This window comes from Vitis vinifera, chromosome 15, assembly GCF_030704535.1.
Source record: "Vitis vinifera cultivar Pinot Noir 40024 chromosome 15, ASM3070453v1".
Classification (NCBI taxonomy): domain Eukaryota; kingdom Viridiplantae; phylum Streptophyta; class Magnoliopsida; order Vitales; family Vitaceae; genus Vitis; species Vitis vinifera.
The window spans coordinates 18,524,882-18,539,169 of record NC_081819.1 but is presented as its reverse complement, the minus strand read 5'-3'; the positions used below and the strand labels follow the sequence as shown (position 1 = coordinate 18,539,169).

Sequence of the window (14,288 nt, the reverse complement as noted above, 5' to 3'; positions counted from 1 at the left end):
GCATCAATGCACAGTGTTAGTAGACTCATTTTAAAAGCATTCAAAGCGCTTCACTTACTTTGTCAAAACATTTATGGTGTGTAGGCTCCACATTATTGTAGTTATTGACATTCAAATTTAAATCAAAATTTTGGGTTTATCCCTTAGAATTATTATATATAATGATAGAATGGTTTGTTATTTAGATTTAATATTTAAACAAAAAATACTTCTAAAAATATTTTTAAAATAACATTTAATGTGTTTTTTTTTCATTTTTTTAATTCTAATTTTAAATTTTATGAAGCAAAAAACAAGTTTCATAATTATATAAAAAAAATGATGATTTTTTCATGTATATATTTTTTAATTTTAAATTGATAAATTATGTTTTGTATTAAATTCGAGGAAGATAAACTATTTAATTTTTCATTCGAATTATCTAAAAAGAATAAGAAAATGATGAAGAATGTTTAATCATTTTTTTTTATAATAAAATAATTTTAAAAAATTTATATGATTTTTCTATATTTTTTTCCTTCGCATAGTGTTTTATTTATTTATTTATTTTAATTTTCATATATAATTTTTTTTCCCAATACATTGAGTGGATGATGTTAATATATATAATATGTTTAATATTAATGATGCATAAAAAGTGATCTCTAAGATTATTACTTTTATTATAAAATACAGGTACGACAAAAATATGTTATAATTACAATATAAATAGACTTATATTACAATATATTACAATAAAACCTAATTGGGAAAATTTTGAACTTTTTTTATGAAAGTGATAGTTTTATACCATCATACTGCATTTCATAACATACTTATATTATGAATCATTTTTAAAAACAAATGAAATACTAATTTGAATTCACAAGACCCGATAAGCATTTTTAGAATTATTAATTTTATAATGAAATATAAGTACAACATAAATATATTATACTTACAATACAAATACACTAACGTTACAATATATTACAACATAATTTAATTTATTTTTGTTTAATTTTTTCATGTGCTATATTATCCAATGAATAGTTGCATGTTATTCCATTAAATAGTTGTATTATTCAATTGAATATTTGTATATTATTCAATTGATGAGTGCTCATGAAAAATAACTATTCATTCCATTAGGTTAATAAAGTTTTTAATTGTATGTTACATATATAAAACCACATAATAACCTCATAGTTTTGATTTATAAGATATTGAAAATTATTTTATATATACATATGTATTCTTTTTTTCATTCAACCCCACGTTGCTATAAGAGTAAAAAAAATGACAAATTCATTAAATATATCATATTGATGTGAAAATATAAATAATTTATAATTAATACAAAATAATAAACTAGATTGATAATGCACAGTTCATTAAATTATTTTTTATAAATAATCTAACTTTCAATTGGACTTCTCATTTCAAGTCATTCAAGTAAATAATAAAATTATTTTTATCATTAACTTTTATAAGTAAAACTTTATTATACAATATGTTGATTGTTTAAAGGTGAAAAACAATTTTTTGGGACAAGATATGTACTATTAATTAAGGGTAACTATTATCATTTGTGAGTCCCATATTATTGACGATTTCAAAATTGTTTATAGATAATATAAAAAACATATTTGAGGGTAAAATTATCTACTAAAAATTCTTCATATTGGAAATTAGTTAATTATTACGGAAATTCTCCCTATTTAAAATTTGATGATCACACCAAACTTCCACCCATAGCGGTATCTTAATAATTTTTTATTAAAAAAATGTTTATTTTTACTGATTCATGACATGGAGACATTCTATCATAGTTATGATAAAGCTATTTCCAACAATTCTACTATTATTGAGTAGGATTTCTATAAATGAAGACCCCCAAAAAGGTTCCATCCCTCTCTCCACTCGTCTTTTTTTCTTGTAAAATCTCGTCTGCAATAAATATGGTGGATGGAGAACACATAGACCGCATCCTCCGCGCAATATAGAATCATTAATGTTTAATGCTTATATGAATATTTATTAAACGGTGTAATAACTTGCACTCAATTGTGTGGATATTATCTATTCTAAATCTAATAAAGTTCTCGTGATTTTAACAAACGTTTGTGCAGTGAATATGAGTTCAAACTTATATGGTGTTAAAGAACTTTTTTCAATATCTGATATGAGATGTCATAATCATCCTTTCACGTAAACACGTTATTAATTTTCATTGTATATCATGGAATTGTAAAACCAAATAAATAGATATCCTTCACGGGGTTAAATTAATTTTCACACCAAGGTTGATAATCAGTTTTGGTACTATTTATAATAACTTAAACTTAATCATGTAGATATTGTCCATTCCGAGCTTAGTAAGGTTCTCATGACTGTAAAACACTTCTAGATAGTTGAAAAGAATTTATAGCGTTAGCATATAAGATGTCCCATAATGTGAGGAAGAAAAAAATATAATGTTGAATGTCAACACTTCAAATGTTGAAGTAACTAATAACTTCTAAAATATGTAATTATAATTAAGTTGCAAGCCATCTAGAAAATATATTAATATATTTGTTGACTGTCAGAGCCGCCCATGGAAGAGTAGGTATTCAAAAGATTTGATAATATGCAACAAGAGTCATTAATTGCACTGGAAGATTATTGATTTGAATTGAATAGCCACCAGAACTCGTGAAGGATTCAACCTAAAGAAGTCTTGCCACTTGATAAAAACTCTGCTATTACTCCATCTATTGATCCAAATAAATCATTTTCTAAATCATTTTCCCAACAACCAAAACGTATGATAATGGGCACTGTGACATCTAGAAGACTAGAACTAGAATTTGCTTAACTCCTGTCCTCATATTAATTATACACCAACCATAGCTCCATTAATATCCTATACAGCTACCCAACCAGACGCCTTCTTTATACATCTTCTTCACAGCATATCTCTTACCACTCAAACAGCCATGGCAGACTCTGTGCCACCACCATCTTCCATGGACGCTTATAAGTCCCTCGGCCTCGTCCCTAACCCAGATGGCTCTCTCACTCGCAGTAGCCCATTTCCCTCTGTACCCGCTACTGATGAAACCACCGCCGCCACCGACACCGCTGTGGCTTTTTCCAAAGACGTGCCCCTCAACCCCGCCAACAACACCTTTCTCCGCATCTACCGGCCTAGTCTTCTTCCTCCAAACACCAAGCTTCCCGTCATCTTGTACTTTCATGGAGGTGGGTTCGTTCTCTTCAGCGTCTCTAATCTGCCTTTCCACAAATCTTGCAACTCCATGGCAGCTAAGCTTCCAGCTCTGGTCCTGTCCCTCGAGTACCGTCTCGCGCCGGAGCACCGTCTCCCGGCTGCCTACGAGGACGCCTTCGAAGCCATCATGTGGGTCCGGAGCCAGGCGGCTGCGGAGATCGACGGTGGTGAGCCGTGGCTGAGAGAGTACGCTGATTTTTCCAAGTGCTTTTTGATGGGGGGCAGTGCAGGAGCAAACATCGTGTTCCACGCAGGTGTGCGTGCACTTGATGCTGATCTTGGGGCGATGAAGATCCAAGGGCTGGTACTGAATCAGCCCTACTTCGGTGGGGTGGAGAGGACCGAATCGGAACTGAGACTGGCGGACGATCGGATCGTGCCGTTGCCGGCGAACGATCTGCTATGGGCACTTGCATTGCCCAACGGCGCTGATCGTGATCATGAGTATAGTAATCCAATGGCGGGAGGGTCCCAGTCCCACCAGGAGAAGATCGGACGGCTGCAGAAGTGTCTGGTGAGAGGGTACGGTGGGGATCCACTGGTTGACAGACAGAGGAGGTTTGCGGAGATGATGGAGGCGCGTGGGGTGCACGTGGTGGCTAAATTCAATGATGGCGGTCACCATGGCGTGGAGATCTTTGATCCCTCACAGGCTGAAGCTTTGTATAATGATGTCAAGAATTTCATTTACTCCACCGCTTCAAAATCAACCATGTGATGTGTTGACCGAAAACATTAATAAATTGGATTTCACGGGAACCAAACATCAGTTTAGATTAAATAAATTTTCAGACAGAAGGGTCGTGGAATGTATTAATTATATGTTTAACATCATTTTCTTGGGAAACAAACACACCTATACTTTGAAGGGGAGAGGAATCACGATGGGTATCTCTCACAGTGGCTGATGGTGTTTTCCACATGGTTTCGTCAATCCATTACCTCATTACATAGCATTTAAGCACTTTTTAACGTTTTGAAGTTCTTCGTTAGACAAGTAATACAAGAGAGGATTTGAAGGATCTGAGTTGGGAGTACATTGAGGGGCTTTCCATCCGGACTTGTCAACCTAACCAAAGCATTTGTAATATTCTTGTGAATCTTCATGTTATTATTCAAGTCTTTAATAAATCTATTTTTTATTTTTATTTCTTCTAATTTTTCTCTTTATTATTATTATTTTTTTTATGAAGAGAAAACTAAATTACACATTAAAATATTTAGCTCCATATTTTCGGTATTTTTTTCCTCACCCATTATTTACAGTAACCAAACCACCTTAGGAATAACATTTTTCGTAGTATTTTTTTTTAGCCAAACATACACCAAGTGTGAGAGTGAATAATCTATTTATTGAATTTTTTTTCTAAACAATAGAGGATCTTTTTATGAGAAAGAGAAGAAAATAAGTATAAAATAAGCTTCAACAAGCTTTTTAAGTTAAAATTTTCTATAAATAGAGGATCTATCTTAGAGATGACATGTTCAGGGTGGGTTCGAGCATTGTCTTGTCTTGCTCCGCTCCACCCTAATTATATATAAAATTAATTTTTTTAAATATATTTTTAATATAATAATAATAATCATAATAGTAATAATAATAAATATTTTTTAATAAAATAAGTTAATTATAATATTTTAATTGTTTATAAAATATATTTATTTTAATGTAATTAAAAAAATTAAAAAAATTTTAAAAAATTTCAAAACAAAGTTAAATAGGATAGGGTGGGATGGGTATGAAAAATTTGCATTCCCATCCCACCTCATCAAGTCTTATTTAATTTTTTTAATAGGATGAGGATGAAAATTATTTTCAATAAACGGGATAAGGTTGAAATGGGTACATCCTGTCCCAAATCCACCTGGTTATAAGAAAGAAAAGAAAATAAGCATGCAATGATCTTCAATAAGCTTTAAGTTGAAATTTTATGTAAATAGAGGATCACATTTCCATTTTTCGAGAAAAAGAAGAAAATAAAAGTACAATTACTTCAACAAACTATAAGTATTTCTCATTGATTTGAAGTGTAGTCTTCTAAGTGAAGAAACAAATACCCTTCGTATTTTTCTCGAGACCAAGACCAAACTCAACATGACAAAAAATCAAAATGAAGCCTAGTTGTGGTTGGCCTACACCCTAGATTAAAAAACATATGGTTAGCATCCTTAATCAAACATCGAACTTACATTAACATAATTGAAATCAAATCTAATTAACTCTTAATTGGTCGTTGATTCAAGTATATACGGTTCTCATCCTACCTTTAAGACTAACTTGAAAATTCTAATTAGAATGTATAAAAGATCGTACCCACACCTTAAGATTTTTCAAATGGTTAGAAATTGATTTTGGGCACTATTTTTCTTGTTCTTTACTTTTGGAGGACATGCCATGGAATGTAGATGAGCTTGTTCCTTGTGACATAGCAGGAAAAGGTGACAACTTGCTGGGCCTTGCCACCTAGGCCCATGGACGGACCAGGGCCCATATAACCATATGATACCATACTCTAGTATATGATGTGAAATCATGTACACAAAAATATGTAGCATAAAATGCTAAAATTAATGGAATCAAACTTATGATAATATCTCAATTATTTCAATTACCTAAGCAACTCCTTCTAAAATCATGATTGATTTTTTATTTCTATTATTTATACTTCAATAACTTTTTTATATCTTAGTCACATTTTTCATGATTTGATTATTTTTTTCCTTACCCATCTTGTGAAATCTATAAATTATAAAAACGCTCAATCAAATCGCAACACTTACTTCAATTTGAACTCTATAGTGTAATAAAATAGGTATAATACTATGTTCTTAACTCAAATATAACCTAAAATAAGATCTCAATTATCTAAACAACCTCGAAACATATTATTAGAAAAGATAAATCATTCATGAATTCATTTTTGTTCTTTTTTTCCACTTAAAGTGATATTAGACAATTCTACTGAAATGTGTTTTTAATTTGATGGCAAAGATTGACCATCAAATTAAGACAAACAACCTTGGGCATAGGAAGAAGTCAATCAAGAAATATTCAACGTTAATAAATGTATAGAAAATGATTTACTAATTAATCCTCACATTGTTTATACCCTCGAAATTTTACAATTTTTTGAAATTTTTTCCACTTAGAAATACAATAATATTATTTATTAATACTAATTAAGTTTAAAAATTATGGAAATTATCTTTAAAAATTTTAAAATTTTAAATACTAAAAATTTTGAGATGGTACAAAGAATGTGACAAATGGTACGAAGAATATGAAAAATCTTTGCATTCTTCGTACCCTTCCTCACATTTCTTATACTATCGAAATTTTACATTTTTTCTAATTTTTGTCCACTTAGAAATACAATGATATTGTTTAATGATATTAATTAAGTTTAGAAATGATGTAAATTATCCTTAAAAAAATTGAAAATTAAAACATTAAAAAATTGGAGATGGTATGAAGAATATAAGGATTGTACCCTCGAAATTTTACAATTTTTCAAATTTTTCGAATTTTTTTTTTACTTAAAAATACAATAATATTGTTTATCAATACTAATTAAGCTTAGAAATGATGAAAATTATTTTTTTAAAAAAATTAAAATTTAAAAATTAAAACACTAAAAAATTTGAAATGGTATAGAAATGTGAGAAATCCTCACATTCTTCATACCCTTCCTCACATTCTTCGTACCCTGGGAATTTTACAATTTTTTGAATCTTTTTGAATTTTTGTTCCACTTAGAAATACAATAATATTGTTTATCGATGTTAATTAAGCTTAAAAATGATGTAACTTATCCTAAAAAAAAATTAAAACAAAATTGGAAAGGGCATGAAGAATATGAGGAAGGGTATAGAGAATGTGAGAACCTTCTCAAATTTTTTCGTGTTTTAATTTTTAATTTTTCTTAGAATAATTTCTATCATTTCTAGGCATAATTAATATCAATAAACAATATTATTGTATTTCCAAGTGGAAAAAAAATTCTTAAAATTTAAAAAATTATAAAAGTTGTACCCTCCTCACATTATTTTTACCATCTTCCACATTCTTCATACCCTTGAATTTTTACATTTTTTTTTTCCAATTTTAATTTTTTTTTTCATTTAGAAATGCAATAATATTGTTTATCCATGTTAATTAAGCTTAAAAATGATGAAAATTATCCTTAAAAAATTAAAAACTTTAAACACTAAGTAATTCTAGAATATACGAAGAATATGAGGATTGAAATTTATAATTTTAAGAATCTTTTTCACTTTGAAATTAAGCTTACAAATGATGAAAATTATCCTTAAAAAATTTAAAAATTAAAACATTAAAAAATCTTTTTCCAATTTTAAGACTTTTTTTGCTTGAAAATGTAATAATATTTATTTATACTAATTAAGCTTAGAAATGATGAAAAATATTCTCCAAAAAAATTAAAAAATTGATACACTGAAAATTTGGAAAGGTCTCAATTTACACTTAGAATTAATTGAAATCAAGCAATTTCTTTTTCCACTTCAATTAACCATTGCATTGTTTTCATACTTTCAATATTTCATCTAATCTTTCCCCCCCCCCCCCCCCCCCCCCCCCCCAAAAAAAATAATAAAATCAAATCAAATTTACAATAAAAAATGAATAATACAATTTTCAATTAGTAATTAACAATAAATACTTATTTCAAGATTTATTTTAATTTATTTAAAAAAAATCAATTCCAAATAGTTATAATATTATTTAAAAAGACTAATCACACTCACATTTTTGTATCCTCTATTTTTTCTAATTTTTTAATTAATTAATTAATTTTTGCCACTTCTAATCGCATCAATATTGCTTAGGCATACTAATCATTTTTAGAAATGATGGAAGCTAGGCACAAAACAGTTCTATATTAAAAATACAGAAAAATTTCCTCACATTTTTGTACCATTCTCACATTTTTGTTACTCTCCAAAATTCTCAATTTTTTTATTTTAAGAATTTTTTTCCACTTCCAAAAAATGCCTTCAATATTTAATCCAATCTTCTCCATAAAAAAAATAAATAAATTACAAGTAATAATACAATTATAAATTAGAAATTGTAATATTATTTTTATTATTATTTTGTGTGTGTGTGTGTGTGGAGAAGATTGGATTAAATATTGAAAGCATTTTTTGGAAGTGGAAAAAAAATCTTTAAATAAAAAATTTGAGAATTTTGGAGAGTACCAAAATGCGGGAATAGTACAAAAATGCTAGGAAATTTTTCTATGTTTTTAATTTCAATTTTTTTTGTGCCTAACTTCCATCATTTCTAAGGATGACTCTTAGAAGTAACAAACAAAATTTTAAAATTTTAAAAATTAGAAGGTAGGAAAAATGTGAGTGTAATTAGCCTTTTTAAAGAATATCATAACTATTTGGAGTCATAATTTTTTAAAATAAATTAAAATAAGTATTTATTGTTAATTAGTAATTGAAAATTATATTATTAAATTTTTATTGTAAATTTGATTTTTTTTTTTTTTTTTTTGGGACAAGATTGGATGAAATATTGAAACTAGGAAAAACAATACAATGGATAATTGAAGCTAAAAAAGAAATTGCATGATTTCAATTAATTCTAAGCATAATTTGAGCCTCCTCCAATTTTTTAGTGTATCAATTTTTAAAAATTTTTGAAGGATATTTTTCATCATTTGGGTAATTAGTATGGATAACCAATATTGTTATATTTTTAAGAAAAAAAAATCTTAAAATTGGAAAAAGATTTTTTTAATATTTTAATGTTTTTTTTTTTTTTAAGGATAATCTTCATCATTTCAAAGCTTAATTAGTATAATAAACAATATTATTGAATTTCTAAGTGAAAAAGATTCTTAAAATTATAAAATTTCAATATTCATATTATGGATTCACATTTTTTATGTGTGTTCTCACTCAAACGACGAGACTTGCTTTTTATTGGTAAAAATTTGAATTTTAGAAAAGACTTAGAGTAGTAATTTATTTTGGTCTTTTTTTTTCAAGGGAAAACAAAATAAGAAAAAAAAAAAAACCATGTGTGACTCTATTTGGAAAAGACATTTACAAAAACCGATTTTGAATTTACTTATCGAGGTCAGATTACTTATCAGGAAAATACAACGATGAACCGTCGTATCCCTTAAAGTTTGTATATCTACAATCTTTACTAAATGAATTGAGGGAACTGTAACAATTAATTAATTAATCAATGGTACCAAGATTAAAGACACAAATCAATATATACAAAAATGATGATAAAATCAAATTATAAGAATATACAAGATAAATGATATGAGAATTATGTAATTAATTTATTGATCTGATTAAAAAATATTTCAAAAATTATTTTTTCAAGAAATTTCAAAAGAGTTTATTAAAAACAATTTCAAATTAATGATTTCAATTTATTTATTTACAAAAGAGTCAATTTATTTCCAACAAATGAGTTATTCAATTTTATTTGTATTCAATTTTTATTTTCAAGAAAATTATTTGCACTTATTCTATCAAAAGAATTTATTATAAAATTTCAATTTGACAATAAAAAATAATTTTTACTGCTTTTACTACAAAATAATGAAAAATTCCATCAAGTTGAAAAACAATTTGAAAAATTCAAAAAAATTGTAAAATTTAAAGGGTATGAAGAATGTGAGGAATTTCCATTTTTCGTACCCTTCCTCACATTCTTTATACTCTCTCCAATTTTTTAACATTTTAATTTTTTATTTTTTTAAGTATAATTTCCATCATTTCTAAGCTTAATTAGTATCAATAAACAATATTATTATATTTCAAAGTAAAAACAAAATTAAAAAAATATGAAAATTTGTCAAATTTTCAAGGTACGAAGAATGCAAGGAAGGGTACGAAGAATATAAGAATTTCTCATATTCTTCATGTCCTTCTTCACATTCTTTATACCCTTACTCATATTCTTCGTAACCTTACATTTTTTGTACATTTTATAATTACTTAGTGTTTTAACATTTTAATTTTTTTATAGAATAATTTCCATAATTTCTAAACTTAATTAATATAAATAAACAATATTATTGTATTTTCAAGTAGATTTTTTTAAAAAAAAATCCAAAAAATCGTAAAATTCTAAAGGTACAAATAATGTGAAGAAGTAGTGTATGAGGAATATGAAGATTCCTCACATTCTTTGTACCCTTCCTCACATTCTTTGTACTCTCCAAATTTTAATATTTTAATATTTATTTTTTTAAGGATAATTTCCATCATTTCTAAGTTTAATTAGTATCAATAAACAATATTATTGTATTTTTAAGTGGAAATTCGAAAAATTGTAAAATTTCGTCCATGTGGAAAAATTTAAAAAAAAAATTGTAAAATTTTTTAGAGTAAAGAAAATGTGACGAAAGGTATAAAGAATGTGAGGGAATTCTTCGTACCTTCTACAATTTGAGAATAATTTTCATCATTTCTAAGCTTGAGTAGTATCAATATACAATATTATTTGTATTTCTAAGTGGCAAAAAATTGAAAAATTCAAAAAGTTTTTAAATTTTGCTCACATACCCTTTACAATTACTTAGTATTTTAATTTTTTTTTTAAAACAATTTTCATCATTTCTAAGCTTAATTAGTATCACTAAGGTTAATTACTATCAATAAACAATATTATCATGAGGAATGATACGAAAAATGTCAGGATTTCTTATATTCTTCATACTTTTCCTTGCATTCTTTGTATTCTTCCCAATTTTTTTACTGTTTTAATTTTCTAATTTTTTAAAGATAATTTACATCATTTCCATATTTAAATTTTTTTTTCATTCTTATTTTTTAACAATTCTATCAATAATTCTTCAAATTGATGAATGGTAGTTTTTCATTCATACTTTCTTTCGTTCATATACAGAGTATATATAGAGGGTAATCACCATTCTAAGAATGGGAAATGATGATACAAGGAAAGAATAATATAAGGAAATAACAACTAATATCCTAATATCTCAACTTTCCTAATATCTCAATATTCCTAAAATCTCAATATTCATAATATCTTAACTTTCCTAATATCTAAACATTCCTATCTCAATATTCCTAATATCTCAATATTCATAATATCTTAACTTTCCTAATATCTAAACATTCCTAATATATCAACACTAAATGATATAAGGAAATAATGATATAAGGAAAGCATTCCTAATATCTCAACACTCCCCCTCAAGTTGGTGCATAGATGTCACACATGCCCAACTTGTCTAAAAAATTTTGAGAATACTTGACTTGAGACAACTTTGGTGAGGATATCAGCTAACCAATCTTGCTTTCCACCTTGGATCAACTAAGGCTTCCTGCACACTGTTAGGAATAACTACAGTAGATAATTGATTTACAAATGACTTATTTGATTCAGACAAACGATGGTTAGACACATAGTTGCTCATGGGATATTTGACTTTGGTAGACAAATCAGGTTCATATGTGGGTTTAGGAATACCTCTATTATGACGATGTGGTAACCGTTTCATGAATGGATCGGGTTCCTAATTAAGAACACCCTCAACAGACGACGATTGGTTTGGTATTTCAGTGAAGACATCTTCGGACCCAAATTGTTAACCACTCATATCCAACTCACCCACTTCCTGGTTCACTAGTTCAGATTGTCCAGATTCATCTTCCTTAGAGATATGATAATCATAATCAAGAGTCTGAATTTCCTTATGGTATTCCCCCTGAAGTTCAGACTCAGATGAAAAATACATCGAATCTTCATGAAACACCACATCCATTGTAATATACATTTGTCGAGTTGGAGGATGGTAACATCGATATCCCTTTTTGTGCAATGCATATCCAACAAACACACATTGCAATGCATGAGAAGTTAACTTAGTGCGTTGGTGCTTGTGTAGATGCACAAATGCCACGCAACCAAAAACATGAGGAGGTAGATTTGGGACGGTTGGGGCAACTACGACATTAATAAGAGCTTGGAGAGGTGTTTGAAAGTTAATTGAGCTAGAAGATACCCGATTGATCAAGTATACGGCAGATGTGATTGCTTCTCCCCAATAAGATATCAGTGTTTTTGCTGCTATCAAGGAAGCACGAACAACCTCTAACAAGTGCCGATTTTTTCGTTCAACGACTCCATTTTGCTGGGGTGTATTGGAACAAGTAGTTTGATGAATGATGTCATGTCCTTCCAAATACTTTTGAAGATCAGAACTTTGACATTCTCCACCATTATCACTACGCAGAACCTGAACCTTTGCATTGTATTGAGTTTCAATCATTTTATGAAAATTTTGAAACAACAAGTTCACTTCATCTTTGGTTTTCATCAAGCATAACCATGTCATTCTGGTACAATCATCAATAAAAGTAACAAACCAACGCGAACCGCTCAATGTTGGGACTTTGGATGGGCCCCAAACATCAGAATGTATAACCATAAAAGGAGACGGACTTTTATTCAAAATTAATGGAAAGGAAGCACGATGGCTTTTAGCCAATTCACAAATATCACAACGGAAACCAAAAATATCACTCTTTGCAAACAAACTAGGAAATAATTTTTTTAAATAACCAAAGGAAGCATATCCCAGACGTCGATGCCACAACCAAATTTCAGACTTTTTCTTCTCCCCCTCAGATCCATCTGCCATCAAGGCTTGTTGCAACTTATTTGAATCCTTTGACTACAAGTCCAAATAATAGAGTTTTCCTCGCTTAATACCAAAACTAATCGTCTGTCTTGTTTGGATGTCCTTAAAAACAAAAAATTCAGGCCAAAAAATGACAATATCAGATAAAACTGCAGTGATTTGAGAAACTGACAAAAGATTGTAATTTAAGGATGGAGCAACTAAAATAGAATCCAAATTCAAAGTATCAGTAAGAGTTAAGGATCCTTCCCCAATGACTGGGGTTGTGTTACCATTGGCTGTGGAAACAAATTTTTGTGAGGAAGGTTTAAGGGGTGAGACCTGTCTAGAATCTAAAGTCATATGATCTGTAGCACCAGAATCAATTATCCATTCATTATTAATAACAGGTGTAGAAGTATTTAAAAACTTACCACCATGATCTGTAGTGGCTACCAATGCAAAGGCTTTCTCATCAACATTAGCCTCTGTTTTTATTTTGGCAATAGCTGCAGTCGAGGTTTTCTTGGAATCCTTCTTTCGTTGATCACGATTGTGATCCCACCAGTCTAGATATCCCACAATTTCAAAGCAACGACTCTTGGTATGACTAGTCTTATTGCAGTGAGTGCATTTGAAGGTTGACTTATCAATATTAGGGTTTGTCTTAGGATGGTTGGTCTTGGATTGGTCCTGCCAATTTCGGGTTGATTGTTGTCGAACTACCATAGCTGAGGTGTCAGGGTTGTCAGATTCTGCTTTCATACTAGCGTGACGTATTGCCTCTCGTCGAATCAGTGCATAGCATTCTTCCAAATCGGGAAGAGGATCTTTGCGTAGAATCTCTCCTCGAACTTGCTCAAAGTCACCACCCAATCCAGCAAGAAAGATGTGCACCCGTTGTCGTTCAATGGATTTCCGGTATGTTGCAATGTCTTCAGGGTCTTTCATAACTACCTTATCCCGATGATCCAATTCGCAAAAAAGTTCAGTTAACTCTCCATAATATTCAGAAAGAGACCTGCCGTTTTGTTTGGTAGTGAAGGCTTTTTGATTCAAAGTGAAAACTTGTAATTCATCACTTCCATCATAGAAGGCCTTTGATAATGCACTCCAAATTTCTTGAGTGGTGGGTAAGTGTAAGTAACGCTTCATAATTTCTGGACTCATGGACATTAACAACCATCTCTTCACCTTTTGATTCTCAGCATACCATTTTTCATATCCATCTTCTGACTCTTTTGGTAGATTTGTCTTACCTTGGATGTAGGAAAGTTTTTCCCGTTCGGCAATATGCATCTCCACGAGTTGTGACCAAACGTCATAGTTTGATTCAGTCAAAATAATTTCTAGATTGAAAGTACCTTCAGATTGAAAAACAATAGTAC

At 29.3% G+C, this 14,288-nt stretch overlaps 1 protein-coding gene across 1 annotated transcript; it reads left to right on the top strand.

Annotated features, from left to right (window-relative positions):
• The first annotated feature begins 2,592 nt into the window (after positions 1-2,592).
• On the top strand, positions 2,593-4,017 carry LOC100260783 (probable carboxylesterase 8). The gene has a single exon (XM_002276975.5). It carries the CDS (start codon positions 2,961-2,963, stop codon positions 3,969-3,971), a length of 1,011 nt encoding a protein of 336 aa, XP_002277011.2. The 5' UTR covers positions 2,593-2,960; the 3' UTR covers positions 3,972-4,017.
• Positions 4,018-14,288: the final 10,271 nt, after the last annotated feature.